Source organism: Delphinapterus leucas, chromosome 16 (assembly GCF_059928025.1).
Source record: "Delphinapterus leucas isolate spDelLeu-1000000601 "Yukka" chromosome 16, BTC_Dleu_Yukka2, whole genome shotgun sequence".
Lineage (NCBI taxonomy): Eukaryota > Metazoa > Chordata > Mammalia > Artiodactyla > Monodontidae > Delphinapterus > Delphinapterus leucas.
In genome coordinates, this window is record NC_143144.1 from 46,302,457 (window position 1) to 46,321,651 (window position 19,195).

At 32.8% G+C, this 19,195-nt stretch overlaps 1 protein-coding gene across 1 annotated transcript in view; it reads left to right on the forward strand.

Moving 5' to 3' along the window:
- The window catches only part of PCDH15 (protocadherin related 15), a 416,523-nt gene that overhangs the window by 315,398 nt on the left and 81,930 nt on the right, over positions 1–19,195 (forward strand). The window contains exon 22 of the mRNA XM_089897353.1: positions 18,052–18,179. Coding sequence (XP_089753479.1) covers positions 18,052–18,179 — 128 coding nt within the window. The remainder of the gene's footprint in view (positions 1–18,051; positions 18,180–19,195) is intronic.

Below are 19,195 nucleotides of genomic sequence, written 5' to 3' on the forward strand. Positions count from 1 at the left end.
CCATCCCACCCCTCTAGGTAGTCACAAAGCAACGAGCTGATCTCCCTGTGCTATGCAGCTGCTTCCCACTAGCTAGCTAGTTTACATTTGGTAGTGTATATATGTCCATGCCACTCTCTCACTTGGTCCCAGCTTACCCTTCCCACTCCCTGTGTCCTCAAGTCCATTCTCTGTGTCTGTGTCATGACTAACCTTTGCTTCTTGAGTCTGAAGTACAAACCCATGTAGTATTTCTAATACAGTTTCACTTATTAATGACTGTTAATGGCCTATGATCAAACCCTACCATTAGCTATGCAAATAATAAGACCATTATGTAAATTGAGGTTAATTGTTTAAAGTTTCATTCCTTCTTCAGAATTAGCTACCCTATGATCTTTAGCTCTATCACATATCATATGAATAAAGGTAATAAACAGAATAAATTTAATTCATTAAAGAAGGATTTTATTATAATTTCTTTACCAAGAATTTATTAATGAAATAATTTTCAAAGTAAGTTTTACAACTATGCTGTAAGTGAATTTAATATTTAAAGCAAATTAATAATTAAAATAGAAAAAAATTACAGCACATTTCCAAAATTTGATATTAGCAGTGTTTAAGACATTTTAATCTTTTAGCAGGGAACATTTCAAATGTAAATAAAATTACAGACTATTATAATGAACCTCTATGTATCAACTACCCAACTTCATTGAGTCCTGGGAAATCTTTCATTTAGTCTCACTCCATTATTTTGAAACAACACAGAGACATAATATTTCATCTGTAAGTATTTCAGTATGTATCTCTTAAAGATAAAGACTCTTAAAACTTAATCAGAATACCATTATTACTCTCCCCAAACTAACAAAAATTCCTCAGTATCAACAGATATCCATTCGATACTTGTACTAAAAATTTATTCACATTGGAATCCAAATAAGTTCATATACTGCAGTTGGCTGACAGCTCTTTAAGTCTCTTTTAATCTATAGGCTTCACCATTGTCACTCCTTTTTATCCATCTTGTTATTTATTTGTTTGAGAAATCAGATCTCTGAAACCTGGATTTCGACAACTGTATCTTCAGTGGGTCACTTCATATTTTTCTCTGTCTTCTTTATTTCCTATAAATTGTCATTAGAGCCGGAGTCTTGATTAGATCCAGTTTTTTGTTGTTGTTGTTGTTTTTTAAGAAATAAATCATAGGTGAAACTCACTACTTCTTTAAGGAGGTACACCAAGTCTCTTTGGCTCTCTCCTCCTGTGATAATAGCAGCCACTGTTAATCATTTCCCAACTATTAATTCCTTCCTTTTATTTCTTCTATATGTATTAGCCAAAATATTTCTATAAAAACTCTCTCAATATCAAATATTTGATTACTCTGAGGTCCAACCCCTATAGGAAAGGCAGAAGAAAAGGTTTCTGTTCTTTTGCTCACTGTTCTCTTTTTGCTTTGTGGCTTTGACCATGATCTTTTTCTATCTTTCATGTTTCTCTTTCTACCTTCTATCTTTTTAATCTTTCAGGGTAGTTTCAGGAATGCTTTTCTAATTCACAGCTGTAGAATACCTGTTTCAGTTATTTTCATAATGTGTTAAAAATTATTCTTCAGCTTTTAGAAATCTGCTTGCTTTCCTCTGCACTCCCATTTTACTTGGAGACGTTTTCTTTGCTTTTCCCCTATTGTGCCTGTCCTGCTCAATTTATATTCTGCTCTCACTGTTTTTTCCTTTCTCCTTAGTGTGGAGTTTTGTCCTGCTACTGCGTTCATATTAACTTAGTATCTTCTTCATTTAGTGTGTGCTGGTAACTTTGAGGTTCACCAGCTCTCAGGGCCACCAGAAACCCTTAGCCCTCTCTGAACTCCCTTAAAAGCAGTAGTTATCACACTTGCAGTTAGTACAGAGATCTGGTTTATGTCATTTGTTTTCCTCAGAAGTTCATACTCTGTGATCTGGAGGCTAGCTTGTTGCCTTATTTAGTTTTAGATATTATCTGTAGGTTTTTGGTTTGATGCTAGGATATTATCCTACTTAAAACTTGATAGTGGGGAGGAGACATAAAAGCAGGAGAATACCCACAAGAATAACTACATGGGTTAATAATTTAACCAATAAAGTTCTATGGATGTTGGTACAAGATAAAAAAATAAACTTCTGGGTCAGATGCAAGGACCCTATTACTCCCTATAAAAGTATAAGCAGGAGTATCAGCTTAGCAATCAGCATAGCAATGCAGCTCCCTGAACTCCAAACCTCATAGGCAGTGTAGGGCCTTAAGACCTGCACATGAGTGGATTGCACCACAGGAGAGAACTTAGAGGGTCTGCCGCTTTTATAGCAAGTGATAGCAAGTCTTTGTCAAAAGGGAGGCATTCCTGCAAGACATTGTCTTGCTTTTTAGAATTGCCAATTGCATGGTATATTTTCTCCCAATATTTTGCTATCCAAATCTCTGTCTTTTAGTAATGAGGAAGATTCAGGAAGATTCAAATATTACATTGTCACCTTAGTCGTCTTCCTCAAATCCCTAAACACATTATCTTAATCCAAGGATATTTGAAATATTTGTTGAATCAGGGGAATTTTTTTCACAGTCAATGAATTTAAGATAATAGGAACTATATAGCCCTCTCAGGTCCTTGCACTGTGCTGTTAGCGAGTTTAGGATTAAATTTTCCCTCAAGTGCTTTAGATTTTTCACCCAGGGCTTCTAGATATATTTTTTCCCTCTCTTAACTACTAACTTTTATCTTTTAAGCTTCATTAATCTTCTTTGGAAGTAGTGGGTAATATAATAAATATATGATCAAATGAATGAATAAATGATGAATAAAATAATCCAAATTAACAGAAAACATTTGTTAAACAGCAAATTCAGCCAACCTTGGACAGTATAGTACTGTAGTATTTACTATTACAAAATAACTATTATGAAAAAGAAGTGGACCCGTGCAGTTCCAACCCATGTTGTTCAGAGGTCAACTGTAATTGAAAAGCACTTCCAAAATAAAGTTGCAGCAGGAGAGAACACCAATACTGAAAGTGCCCTGTTGACAAAGTCTGTTTTAAACACAGGTCTGGCCCAAAAGTGTTCAGCCATTTCACAATAATGATTAAGTCGAAACTTTCCTGCCTACCTTACCAATCTTTCCTCCTCAATCTCTAATACCAGACGATGGCAACCTGAGTGTTAAACAAACAGCTGCTAGTAAATAGGTGAAGAGGTAATTAATAAAGAAAAAAGAAATCTCTTACAATCTCTTCTTCAAAGACAGGATACTTTCCAGGAGCACATCTTAGCTGGAAAGGAAGAAAAAGTTTTACCTTTAAATGAAATTTGAAGTATTGATTAATATATTGAACTAGGGAATCTTTTTTAAAAAACAATATGATCATAGTACTTTCTATTAACTAAATCTGTTTATTTTTTTAAATTATGGAATATCTTGAGGTTTTATTCAACAGCAGAAAAAAGATTACCTCAGATCAGCAGGATGAAAGGGAGAGCAGAAAAGAAAAAACAGGCTTTTATAATTAAATTCCATATGCCCATATTAAGCTCACCATTTCAGTGTGGCTGGAGAGCAGAATGTAGTTGAAACATTTTTTTTTCTTTCAGTTTTATTGAGATAAAATTGACATATAGCACTGTAATAAATTCTCTATCTCCCCTGAACAACTCAGTCTCTCCTGGGTCTTCAGGATGAAAGTTATTGGCCCCAAAGAGATTTCAAGGAGCCTATGTCCTTGAGAAATTCCTCAGAAACTTATATCAATATTTCTGCCACAAAGTCATCACCATTTTTTATCTTATATTAAACAAAAGCAATAATACATAATGTGCAATTTTATTAGAGCTCAGTTTGATATATGGAATTTCACAATTGAAGTGCAGTTTTTCTTTTACAGTTAAATTATCTTCAAGTGTGGAAGAAAAAACATAGCTTTGTATAAATATATCATTGTGTTTTGATGCAATAACTAGCCTTTCAATAAGGAATAAATGACAGGACAATTAAGATAAACCTTAAACTGGTATTAAAACAACTCAAATGATATTGATTTCACTTTATGGTTTTGCTTTAGGGTACAAGCTTGTAATACATCTCATTTCCCTGGCTTTTCTGGCTCCAAACAGAAGGTCTGTGACAAATAATGTTAATGACTCTTTACTCATGATTGACTGACTTACAAAAGCATTCCTGATATAATTTAGGTAACAGCACTGCAGCATTTACATGTTATTTTTTCAGTCCTAAAATCCCAGGTATATTCAAGGCCTTATATTTGTACTATAAATATATGACCACAGTTTTTTAGAACCTATATTCATACTTTATTACTTTAAAACTTGAGGACTACTATATGAAAACTAATGCCATAGATCCTTTATGGTATTTTTGTCTCAAACTAAGTATTTTATATAAATACACAGTTGAGACAACTACATTTTTAAAGAAAAAAAATCTATCTGTCCAAGAAGACAACTTAGTTGTGTGAAAAGCTTTGCTTGGAAATGTGATTTTAAAATGGTTATAGAATTTTATTAATACATTTCTGAAGCTAAGTGCATTGAGGCAAAGTTCTTCCATTGATCCCAGAAGTGGTTTGTTGAATTGATGACAGAGATGTGCAGTTAACCTTTCTAAATTACATTGTAGATTATAATATGTATTTCTTCACATGTGCTATGCAGAAAAAATCATGTTTCATGAGGAAAACATTTTATATTGCTTTTACTGGCAATTAAAATTAAAATATTTAATAGTCCAAGAGTGCATAAAATGGTTCTCCTTAACTTACATCTAAGATTAAGTGCCAGGACTTAAAAGACAGGAGGTATAATTTTCTTTATTCATGAGAACATCTGTTTAATTATTACAGTTAATTAACTATATATTTATTTTGCCTTTTTAGTCTGAATTTCAATTGGGATTGGTCTGAATTTAAAATGGGAGACTATTCACTCATTCACAAATATTTTTACTTTATATTCTATTTCTGGGAGCAGCAGTCATGTGATTAATAATGAAGTCCCAAAAGTATGCAATAGAAACTCCATGCCTTTTGTTTCAAAAATATCCACGATTTCAATAGCGGCAAACTAAGCCATATTAAATGCATATGAAACTGTGCACAGAAGTGAAATCTGTTAAGTCATATGTATTATAGAAATATCAATGTTTTCAGAAATGGAAAGCTTGAGCCACTATCTATACAACATAAACATAAAGTTCATTTTAGTCATTAAAAATATGGGAAATAACAGAACATTATGAATCGACTGTGTTTCAATAAAAATTTAAAATATGGGAAAAATTATCAGGATTTGCTGCTAAATACATTATCTTCATTTTGTTTATGAGCACAGTTATTGGCCCTCTACACTCTGTTGTTATATAATCAAGGTCAGGTCTTCTCTACAGGTTAAGATAGCACAAGTCTTTTTAATATTTTGCTAAATATTTAGATAGCTGTTAGATTATTTTATTTATTTTTATCTCATAAAAAATGAAAACCTTCTTTCTTTTGGTGACATGTTCTATTTTGCCAAGTTTAACAAGAAGCCAAACTTACTGGTTGATTATTTTGAGAAAAAAAAAAGCTTCCCGTCGATTAACTAGACAAAAGTAAATTTCAGCATTATGTTTAAATAATAGAAAGAAATATGGGGGAGAGTGTCAACATAGGAAGATTTTATAAATAGGTTGAACCTTCAGAAGTTTTCACTGTCTCAACCTCAGTGGGGTTCTCAATCCTGCTTGGCCTTTCCTAGGTCAAGCTAAACCAGATACAGTGACCTCGTTATTTGTTAATCTGGCAAAAGAGGAGAGTTAATGACCCTCCAGGGCCATCTGACCTTGTCTCTCTGAGACACTGGCAGAAGAAAAGAGCAAAAGACTGAGTTTGAGGGAGGCCATTTATTTAGTGAGTGAGAGAAAGGAATAGCCATAAGAGGCCATGGAGAAAAGGAGTAAAATTTGTGTAATGATGATCGGTTAGTCAAATGAAAGAAGGCATTTCAAGAAAGGTAGAAAATGGCAAAAACTGCAAACGTTACAGATATTCAAGGAAATTTATGACTAATAAAAATATGTTGGATGACACTTACTTGGGATACACAGTGACTATAGCTAATGCCAAATAAATAGAGAAGACCTGCATGTGGATGGAAAGGAAACTATAGATCAAGGATTTCTTGGTTAAGTCTACACAATAGACACAATTTAAAAATTTAGTGTATTCTTATTAATATTTATATTTTATGAGACATGCATTTCAGTTTAATTTACATACTATATAAATGTAAAAGCAGAAACAGAATTTTATGTTTCAGACATAAGAAACATAAATTTAACCTGTCATTCTTTTTAACCATTATTCAAAACAAGTCTAGTAGTCAGTTCTTCTCCTGAAGGGAATTCATTTTTTTTATTCCCAGGAACTTTTATAAGTTCAATTAATCAGTCTTATTCCTGTTTTTCTCCCTCTTGGTATCTTGTACCTAATTAGTTCCCTATGTAATATCTTAAAAATAATTACAGACAAACAATTTAAGGGAAATCATTATTTTAAATGCTATCACTTTCAATTTTGAAAGTCTGTTCCTAGTTATTAATGTACGGTATATTCTTGCCATCAAGATTTCCTGATAGAGATTGCTATGTTTATATTTTATTAAAATGCGCAAGGCAGATACTCTATCCAGTCCAACAGCTCAATTTCATTTATGGAAGATTTCTACTAGATGATATTCTATAAATGTTAAGATATACATGAGATTAAAAGAGGTAAATGGCAATTCTGTAAAAAAATATTTATTAAGAAAAATATTGTAATTCAGAAGATTTACCAATGAAACATCTCAAGATTAAAAAATAACCTTAATAGAACAGCAGAGAAAAAGGCAGATAACTAAAACTCTGATATAATAAATTGTTTAAGATTCCTGAATTTGGTATCAGGCAGGCCTGGGTTCCAGATGCATCTTTGATTTTTACTAACCTTTCTAAGCTTTAGAATCTTCAAGATTATATCAAGATAAATATGTCTATTCCTCTTAGGGTGTTTGAGAATTTTAAGCAAAATGATGCCTGCAAAGCATTTACCTTATTAGAGCGCTGTAGACATCCAATAAAAAAAGCTATAATAATTATTATTATTGTTTTGTTATTATTACTAGCTGTGATATGTTTGAGTGACACTTAAAAATATAGCAATCACATACTAAAAGTGCTTCATTTATTCCTGTAGATTATTGTATACAAAGGAGTCCACATGTTTCTAAGCTCTTTGTGTAAACAATGGTTGTAGGCTGTGACATTTTAGAAACACAGTCATGACATCTTTTGGAGTCTTTAGATTTGAGTACCATTATCTTGATTGACAGCCAGATAATGTAAGTACAAAAATAGACAACAGTTTCCCCAAAAAGAATGGTCAAAATAATGTAATCATCCATGACAACATAGGGGAAAATATGCTAAAATATAATACTTAAGTTTTGCAACACTAAACAGAAAATTTGCAGTTTATAATGTCTTTTGGTACCTTGGGATGGAAAATCCAAACTTTTTCTGTAGGTAGGGAGATATGGTCCCCATTCTCTGATGTGGACTAAGTTGGTCTTTCCACCTGTACTTGGAACAGTTATTTGGTTGGAAGCAACAGGAACCACCTCTGACTGATTTATACTAAAAAGAACTTCTCAGTAGAATACTCTGTGACTTGTACAATCAAAGCAAAAGCTTAATAAGATCTAAGAAAGGACAAGAAAAGAGATAAGCTTCAGCAATCTTAGTCAGAAACTCAAAACACTGCTTTTGGGGGCAGTATCTTTAAGACAGCTGGGATCATGGACCTTGAAGCTCAAAGATCTGAGGGGGAGAATCTAATTAGCCTGGGTTGAGACATGTACACCTGGCCAAGTGTGGAGTGCAGAGCACTGTGATTGACAGTTCCACTAAGCACATGGAGTATGGAAGTACAGTAACCCAAGGGGAAAAAGATGGAATTCAATGTTCAAAATAAGGGAGGAAGTGATGTTGGGCAGACAAATCAAGGAAATTCTACTTAACTTTTCAAAAATCAATTTAGGGCCCAAATGTGGTTGAATGAAATGCTAAGCTGGGCACTGTGGGGACAGGTGTAGAGGAGTGGCATATTACTTGAAGTTTATAGTGCTAGATTTCATGTTCTGTCATAATGAAAATTTATTTTCAATTTTTACTATGACTGATGCTTAAAAATTTAAGTATCTGGTTACTTGGATTTTTGAAGATTCACAGATTTATGTTGCAGCAAAAAATTATTTTTTTCTTATCAGATGTTTTGGAGAAGATTAAATATAACACTTGAATTTAGTGTCATATTGCAAGAACTATGAATCTCTACTTGACACATTTTTATTAACTACTTTCTAAGGACTAAATTTAGCCTGTTCATTGTACTAAATTGCTGTAGTTAAATTGCTTCATCTTGTATCACCTCTACAATTTCTGCAAAAATCTAATTATTAAATATGTTTTGTACCAGATGACTAATGAACTAAGCAAAGATATACAGATAAAGAATAATTAGATTGTGTATTGCAAGGTCACTTTTCTCTTTAATCATTCCTTTTTTGTTAAGTCGTCACAACTAAATTACATAATGCCTGGGGAAATACCTTCTTACAGATGAGCAAGCAAACAAGTAAGCAAATTCATTTGATTTTAGGGGGAAAAATATAGGCTTAACTAGCATCATGCAGGGCTTGTTTATGCTGAAAAAGTAGAGTCACATGGTGTCTCTCCAGACTTTTTAGATACAAGAGATGACATTATAGAAAATGCATAGAAAGGAACCAATGAAGTTTATTTCAATTTTTTTTTCATTTTTGTGTATATGATGCATTAGGTTCCAAGCTTCTAATCATGGCTTGGTCTTTCTGGTGACCAGTGTCCATCCAGGAGCCCGCCAAGAGCCACCTCATTAGAACCAACAGACATTCCTATCACTCATCACTCAGGAAATTACAAGGGTCTTAGGAGCTGTGTGTCAGGAACCAAGGTCAAAGACTAAATGTTAGAACAAAAGATTCTCCTAGTACCTCTACTTACAGCTTTAGGAGCTCTGTGTCAAGAACCAGGCACAGATATATATATATAAAATAAGAATATATACATAATACTATTATATATATATAATAGTATTATATATATAATAGCATTATATATATAGTGTACTATTATATACACTTTTACATAGTTTGCTCACTATGCAAATGTTTTGAAAATAGCATGTATGCCAAAACACTTCTTAATTTTTATGGACAACAACTCTAATGCTTTACATTTTTATGGTGATGATAGGCACATATCTGTTCATTATAACATTTAATCACCAAAGTAATTCTGTCATTTTTCAACAGATTATAGATAAAGAAGCAGGCCTTTGTCCTTGTCCAAAATCAGTCCCAAAGTACTCAAGTATGTGCAAAAAAATTTTCTCATTTTGAATCCATGGTGTTTCTACTTTGCCTCAAGCTCTTATGAAGTAGGGATGTAGGATATTTTCAGTGAGGGATATATAGAAAGACTTCATTGAGCAGTTTTAATCTAAACAGGATTATCTACATAGTCTTTCAACCATTTTCCTGGTACAACTGAGAAGTTGGCTTGATTGCCCTGGCTCCATTCTATCACTCTATATTCTCAGCCTCCAGGGCACTTATTAAAATTTAGAAAACTTTAGAAATCCCCTAGTAAAATGTCAGTTTCTTGTGGTTTTAGTCATAGAAATATATCTAAAAACCTAATACCTAAATATAAATTAAAATTTTATGCTAGTTGACACAAACTGTCCTGCCCCACTCCCCACAAACCACAAACTTTAGAGAGGCTTAAGGATTATGTTGGATTTTTTAAATTACCCAAACTGAAGGAAGGCCTTAAAGTGAAATGGTTAAGAATATGTATTGTCAGAGTTTGGGTGAGAATCTTCTGCCTTTTCCTAGTTGTGTAATCTTAGACACGTCACTTAATCTCTCCAATCTCTGTTTTCTTCATCGATAAAATGTGGATAATCAATAACACTGTGTTTTTATGGGGATAAATTAAAATAATACACAGAAAGCATTTAGCTCACTCAATTATTAAGTAATTGGTATTATCATTGTATTAGTCTGCTTGGGATGCCATAAGGAAATACCATAGACTATGTGGTTTAAGCAAAAGAAATTTTTTTTCTCACAGTTCTAGAGGCTAGAAGTTCAAGATCACGGTGTATCAGGGTTGGTTTCTGGTGATACCTCTCTTCCTGGATGGTAGATGACCGACTTCTCACAGTATCCTCACAGAGGCAGTTGGGTAGAGATAGAGAAACAGAGACAGGGACAGAGACAGAGAGAGACAGGGAGAGAAAGTATTAGCTTTCTGATGTCTCTTCTTAGAAGGACACTAGTCCTTTTGGATCAGGGCCCCACACTTACAACCTCATTTAACCTGAATTACTTCCATAATGGTCCTGTCTCAAATTAGGGGCTAGAGCCTCAACATATGACTGTGGGGGAGACACAATTCAGCCCATAACAACCATTAGTGACCAGAGTCAGTAATGTTGTTTGTACATAAAAGAAAACTACAAAAACTCCAGTGTTTGCAATATCACAGAATTTTGCTTTTCCTAAATTTGTCATCTGTGAGCACCCTAAAACTTTTCTGTCTTCTCTGCATTTTATGTTTTTTAACAAGAGCAGTAATACACCTGTTGTAGGCAGAAAAAATAATCTTGTCTTCTCCAAGAGATGCCCATGTCCTAACCCTTGGAGTTTATTGAATATGTCACCTTTCATGGCCAAAGGACTTCCCATGTGTGACTAAATTAAGGATTTGAGATGCTGTAGTTATCTTGGGTTATCTAAGTGGCCCCAATGTAATTATGAAAGTCCTTATAAGTGAAATAAGATAGGGCAGTCAGTGTCAGAGTGATGCAGAAGGAGAAGGACTCAGTCAGCCATTGCTAGCTTTGAAGGTGGAAGGGAACTATGAACCAAGGAATGCAGGCAGGCGAATTCTAGAAGCTAGAAAAGGCAACAAAACAGATACACCCCTAGAGCCTCCAGAAACGAATGTAGACCTGCACACATCTTCATTTTAGCCCAGTGATACCCCTCTGCCCTACAGAACTCTAAGATAACACATTTGTATTGCTTAAGCCACTAATTTACAGAATCAATAGGAAACCAATATGATGCTCATATTTTCTTTGCATTAAAGAGAAGAATCTTCTACCTGTACTGCTATTAAATACTTTAACATATTATTCAAAATACTATTTTTTTCTCTTCCTTCAGCAATGCTGTAGGCATTTATAAATGCTTCAAGTCATTACTCATTACTCAGACTGATAACCAGATATAGAAGGGGTGACTGCAATAGTCTGCCCTTTGAAATAGAATTATCTCTTTATTCAGAAACATTTTATTTGGTTTCTACTGTTTGCTTGCCTGTATTCTAGAAACCGGTGGGAACTGATCTCTGGTCTCTAATGGACAGTTATCTTGTTTTTATTACAAATCTTATTTTTATTATGAAGAGAGACCTGAGGGTGAATTTTAGCCATGTCTGGATATAAAGTCTGGCTCTTCCTTATAATAGTGACTTAATTTCTTTGTCTTAATATCTTTATCTGAAAAGCAGAAATGACAATCTACTTTATGGATCATTTAAAAGGTTTTAAAGAGATACTGTAAACAAAAAAGCCAATACAAGGACTGTTACAGAGAAACTATTCAAAAAAGAGCAATGCATCTTCCTTTCCTTCTGTCAAAATATGGTAAACCAGAGTTTGCTTATTAATTTCTTCTTGATGGATTCTTTTCTACCTTTTTGGACAAAGCTCCTTTATAGTCTCAAGAAAGAAGAACGTAATGTTTCTCTCTGTTGTGTGTTTGTGTGTGGGAGGGGGTGTCTGTGTGTTTAGGGACAGGTATGACAATTCAGGACTGCCTATGTGACATTAGTCTCTAGAGTCAGTGTACATTTTCAAGTGCTTAGTAAATTGCATTTTCAAGACACAATCTTTTTGTTTGTTGGCTTGGCTTTTTGTTTGTTTATTCATATAATTTACCAAATTTATCAATCATTGTTTCTGTTTAAATAAAACAACTTTGGGCTTAAATATATACTTTTGTTTATGACTGTGTGTCAAAAATACAAAGTTCATTTTTTGTTCCATTCAAACATAATTATTTTCTCTCAGCTATGATTCTGAATTTTAGGATAAAATGATTCTTTCTAGGCTTGTAATGTCCACAGAATATTTTTACATCAAATACTGTATAGTGTGTGTCTTCCTCAAAGACTGTTGACTTTTTAAAATAAGTTCTTCATAAATTTGTAGTCCTGTCATGTAAATAAAAGTATGGATAGTTAATATGGTACTTTTACTGTCTTCCAACAGTATTTCATACTATTTAAATTCTTCTATTTGCAGTAAAAATATATGTATTTTTCCACTACATTATTTGATATTCCATATATAATATCCCACATGAAACAAATTTCTTTTATAATTCAATGCTAGAAATTATTATTTTTTTAAATTTCATGGTATTAATATTCTTCCTCATTCAGATAAAATAATAATAATAATAATAATACTTTCTCTCTCCTACCTCAAGAGGCAGGAAGCTCTGAGACATATTTGAAATAGTGATGCCATCATGTACTGTATTTAGTGCTTTACATTTATTCATTCATTTTACCATGTTGTTGTTGAGAAACTAACTCAGAAAGGGTGAGTAACCTGTGTAAGGTCACACCATGTACATGGAGTATTACTGGCATTTGACCCAGGCTCTGGCTCCATAGCTTGTGCTTAAATTTGTTTATTTCCCAGTTTACAACTACAGCAGTTTTATTGGTCCTTATGACTCCTGTATTAAACTGTTTTTGTGGAAAGAGATGGAGTTTAATAGATACAAATGAATTAAAATAGTGTTTGTTTATTCTGAATGGAAACATACTGAGCTAAAAGTCATCATCATTCCTGTTGCAAATGCCTCTAAATGCATCAATGTGGTCTCAGCATTAGCACAAAATGCTAGCAATGCCAGTGAAAAGAAATAATGTTGCATTCTTAGCTTCTGTTTTGTTGGTTACTGTTTACAGGGAAACTTAGTTTATTAAATTTTCCTAATGGGAAAAATACGTTAATAGAGACACAAAGCCAAACTTTAATTAATATTTAGAATATTACTCCCCTGATTATCTCCTCATCACTATAGTTGTAAAATTGTCAATGTCGTCATTTTCTTCACTAAAAGACTTAGCTAAAAATCAAGTGTATATTAAAAAAAAAAATCAAGTGTATATTATAGTAATCTGAGTGTACGTTTTGAAGCCAGTAGTTACATGCAGTTATTTCTTTAATTCGGTTATTAACCTTTCAGCCAACACATATACAAAAATGTATGTTTTAGATACAAGCAATTAAAATCATGCAAAAACTAATTAAATCAACATCAAAGCTAAATTAGAAAACTACTAAAATGAACCTCAAAATATTGTCTCTCTTGCTGCCTAACTACTTAAAATAAGCATTGTATATAAATATGACTAAGTACAATTCCTGCAGAGCAAAAAGCTGAGAGATAAGAAACAGTGACTTTTCTCATTCTGACATACTTACTTAATAACTTATTTTTCAAAAGATCATGTAAATATATTGTATTCCTAATTCCATCTAATGAACACACTATAACACATTTCTTCTATACTTTTTTTTCAAACTCTATTTTCTTAGTGAATAACTGTATAAACCCTTTAGTAAAATCAGATTACATGCTTATCTCAGATGATCCTTTTGTTCTTAAACATTCCTTTATCTATAGAAATAGTCATTTATCTGGCATATAAACTAAGGCAGAGGAACAGAGAGGAAGTTAACAATAGTGTAAGAACCATGAATCTTCAGGGTAATTCCAGACAGCCCATGGAATTATGAATGGTTTTAGATTTAGTATTTTCCTAATATTAAACTTTAAAAAAAGTCTGTTATCTTTAAGAGAGAGATGCTTACTCTTAACAACAACATGCGCTTGCTGGGCACTATGATTTTTTAAGGGCTTAAATATGTATCATCTCATTTCATTTATGGGGATAAAATACAGTGATTCATTCTATTTAAGCGAATGTCAGGTAGGGGAGTGGTAGCAATTTTAGTCTAATTCAACATTTATTAAACACCGACTGTGTAGAAGTCATGGTGCTTCTAAAATTTAGTTTGCCAGTAAAGTACATACAAAAATAGTATTAAAGGAAAAATAGCATAAAAGATATGTGTGTGTGTGTATGCACTTTAAAGAGGATCTAACTTTGATCTCTTGGCACCAGCAAAGTAAAAAATATGTAACTCTGGTATTCCATGCATTTTTTGAAAGTTCTGTGCAATAGAACCACATTATGATACAATTCAAAAAAAAATCTATGTAATGTGTTAGACCACAAAGAATATTTAACAATAAGAAAAACACCATCCTTGGCTTCAGGGTTTTACAGTCTAATCTAGTGTATGTTTTCTATCAGACTAAGCTCCTGTATTCCCAAGTATTACAGTCAGTATTTCTTTGATGTTTATATGCTAGTAATAATTACAGATATGGTTGGAGTTCACAGCATACGGATTGAGGGAATGTCAGGAACAGATGCCAATGGGCAGTGACAGGGGTGGAGGTGAATGGGATTGAACCCCTGACTTTAAAGAATGCAGTGAAGATGGCGATGACCAATGTTTGATCAAATAATTGCAGCCCATTTTAATTGAGTCCCATATCGAAGGCATGTGCACGTAAATGGGCTCAGGAGAGGGCATTGTTATATATTTACACACACTTTCCATTTTATCTTTATTTCTCTAGCCAATCTCTCTCTCTCTCTCTCTCTCATTTTAACTAGGGTTTTTCAGCCTCATCACTATTGACATTTTGGGCTTGATAATTTTTTGTCATAGGGGCTTGTCCTGTTCATCACTGGATGTTTCTCAGCATCTCTGGCCTCTACCAGCTAAATTCCAGTAGCACTCCCCCCACTGTCCCACCCTCTGTAGTTATTACTACCAGAAATGTCTCTGGATAGGCAAAATCAATCATGGTCTAGAACCATTGCTTTAACTCCTTGGAACATTATTCAGAAAGTATTTTATGAGAACCTGATGCAATGTAGGCAATAGGTTGGTCATGTGGATAGAAGAAACAGATTCATCTTGAGAATAATAAGGGTTCCCTAAGAAGAGAAAAATAACTGTACAGAATTAATTATTAAAAGTAAAGGAAAGGGAAAAATATCCAAACCAAATTTCGTTTTGAAAAACATAGAGTCAAGTTAAAGTTAATGGTATTTTGACTGTCAGTTACTCTTCTGAACACTTCACCTTGTTTAGGATGTCTAACATAGAACAGAAGATCTACTCAATGAGTTTTATATCCTGACTTGTATTTCCTTTTCTGAGCTTTACTTCTTAATAGTTCTATTTTCTCTTTCTTTAAACTAGTAAGTACCAGGAACGTAGCTCACATTTCCTTGCCTCAAGGGTCACTTCTGGAACTTCCTGACTCAATCCAAAAGTACTGCCCAAAGAGAAGTTTCTCTCATACAGAACTGGAGAAAAAGAATGTTAGTGAAGGAAGGGAAATGAGGCGCTGGGCCCCAAAGTGCATAGAAGGATACAACGTCTTTTAACCAAAACACTTGCCAAGCAATCTTTCATCCAGTTTATAATTTCCTTCATCCCCGGTGGTTCTCCTTGGAAGCCTGTCATTGTCTCACCCAACCATAAGTAAGACTGCAAGAGGGTATTAGGTCATCAGGCACTTGTGTTGTCCTTCTCACAGTATTCTCTTATCCATTTTATCAACACCACTTTCCTTTCTCCCCCACCCACCCTGCATCTTTCTTGTTCTGTGCTTCATAACTACCTTAAAAAAATGATATAATATGGAGGGAAAAAAAGATTCTTCAAATACTCAAGGAGGTAAATAGTATATTCCCTTAAACAAATTTAAATGAGAGTTGCTTCCAAGTTTCTGCCTTAGAAATAATCAAAACCCAAATTAGGTGAAAGATCGTGATACAGTCCTTAGTCCTTACACACACCTAGTGAAAGTGTATGAGCCTCAGAAATCTATGGTGTCATGGACATTGTATGTTAATGAATCAGAAAATCTAAGTGAATGCTATTCTAGTGATTAAACTATAGGGGTACTTTAATTATTTTTGGACTGGCCAACATTTATTTTATGTTCCTTAATTAGATGCATCACAATTTCCACCCTCCTGCTTTATTCAAGTATAATTGACAAACTGTATATATTTAAGTTGTACAGTGTGGTGTTTTGATATACATATATACTGTGAAATGATTGCCACAAGTTAGTTTTCACATCCATCAGCTCACATTTGTGTCCTGTTGTGTGTGTGTGTATATGTGTGTTTGGTGAGAACATTTTAAATCTATTCTCTTAGCAGATTTAAGTACATAGTACAGTATTATTAACTGTCATCACCATGCTGTGCTTTAGATCCTCAGTTTTAGTTTGACTTATTTTTTTAAAAAGATTATCAAATTAGCTCCTTTGATTCCAGAAATTTAAAATTGCTACTAAGATGAACATGGGTTTCATTTTGGATGAACTCTGTTGGTGGCTGACCAGGGTGCAATTTGAAGCCCTGGTACTGTAGGATAGAGAAGCATAGTCTATCATTAACCTTACTTCCCTGCTGGTACGCTTCTTTGTTGACCTAGTAAGTTTTTCTTTTTGATTCTAGCTTCTCCAGTTCAGGAATGGTGGGAAAGAGGCCAATAGGGGAGAAACTAAATGAATAGCAGTAGGACAGGTGTAAAACCTTGTGGTTAACTCTCTTGTCTCACTGACCTTTCCCAAGTTAAGCAAAAAGGAGCCTTTTTCTAAATTCTTACTAGGACAATGAAGATTATTCATTCATTTAATCGACACATATATTATATACCCATGATCCACCCACTGTGCCAGTAGGTTGGTGTTAATTAGTTATAGCTGAGGATACAATAAAGTAATAACATCTGGGTTTGCCTGATAGTTTGTAGATCAATTGCTGTATATTTGATCCTACTTGAAATGCATGAGAAAAGTTTACTTAGATAATACATCAAAATATTTATGTAATTTGAATCTACTTTTTGCAAAATGTTTACCAGTTATTCCTCATTTTATCTGGTTTGTAAGTTATTTTCATTTATCAGATTCTTTGTAAAGGGTCATTCTTGTACTAGTAAAAAGTGCTACATTTTTCCTTAAGAGTGCGATGATTGAGGGAGTGAGATTTTAACGTGATGAAATGTATTCTTTATAGTATATTTAATGTGGTTTAAATTATAAAACCCAGTATTTATAAGTCATACAATAATCATCTCTCCAGCTACATATTTTCCAATGAATGCTAGATAGCCTCTAATGCACGACAAAATTTGTTTTCCCTTTGTGGAAATAAGCACCTCACCCAAATATTGTTTACTTCTAATCTTAATATATATATATATATGTATATATATATATATATATACACACACACATATATGCATATATATATATAATACTACATGTTAAGCTAAGATAATATCATTGCTAGTTCTATACTTAAGAATAAAAATATTTTTAAATTTATGGCAGACTATTATTTCATAAGGTGTTTTATATATTTATGTCACTTTGGTGAAATTTGTAATGTGTGTGAAGTATTTGTAAATATGAAAGGTTGAATTGTTTTATTAAAATTAGCAGAACACAATAGTGTCTATTAAATCAAGTAAGATGAATTAACAAGACATTATAACTAAAAGAAATAGCAGCAACTTAACATGTTGCCAGAAACATCATTATCAATGTCCTCATTGGGTATGGGGTATTAAGCATGCCAATTAGGAATGACTTTCTGATTTAAGTTTCTTCCACTGTTCAAGTACAATAATTATTTACTCCAGTCCATCTTTTTCTAATTAATGACCATCAATAAAAAATATATTATTTCTTTTCCTCCAGGCAATAGAGCTAAAGTGTATATTGAGATTCAGGATGAAAATGATCATCCCCCAGTGTTTCAGAAAAAACTCTACATTGGAGGTGTATCTGAAGATGCAAGAATGTTTGCTTCTGTGCTCAGAGTTAAGGTATGAGAACATTTATTAAGATACAGAACTAAAAAGTCAAAGAGATCATATTTTGTAGATAAACTATAACCATGTAATTTATATTAACTGAGTACATTTTCATAGTTTAAACAAAAGTCTGAAACAGATAAATGAGTTTAATTAGTCAAACTAAATACAGATTAATTATGAGGTGAATACTAAGCAACTTTTTGTGATTTATTTTTACTATAAAAATAGGAACAAATTATTTATGATGTTTTACATTGAATAAGATATCAAAATGTCTGTTTTCCTAGTATATTTGTATGCCTTTAATATTCAGGATTAATTTACAATAACTCCAAAGAGTCTCAAAATGGAGTTTCTTGTAGCAAATATAAAATTACTATTTTCTGATTGAAGAAATAATGTAATAAATTTTGTAATTCTTTTTTCTGCAATAATTTTTTAAAATTCAAGATGCTAGTTAAATCAATGTAAAAAATAACACTACTAACACTACTAACATTAGTACTTTAGTAAAGATTTTTTAAAACCTTCATATGTCAGAAATGTTAGAATTTAAAAACACAATATCATAGACTAAAGTTGATAATTTTCAATTTTTCTTTAGTTAATTATCAAATACGTTTTCAGATTTTTTCAATAGTACATAAAGTTGAAATAGTTTTATAACTAAAAAATAAATTTGTAAATATTGCATTACACTGAGGAAATTTTATAGGCTATAGGATTTTAGATTATTAATTACAGAGTTATATTTCTGAAGCTATTTTAATAATCAATTTTTAAAATAGCTATTAGCATACAAACATAAAACCTAAATATTTCTAAGCAAATCCAGCTACTGATTGCCTCTAGTTTTGCATATGAGTAGTTGCCTTTCTTTCCCTATTACCAGGAGTACCATGATTGAGCTCTTCTTACATATGATTTTATCACTTTAACATCCTTAAGTAAGAAAGAGAAAAATCAACCAAGCAAATAAAGCATGTGTGTTGTACTTGCAAAATAGCTCTCCCACAGTGCCAAAT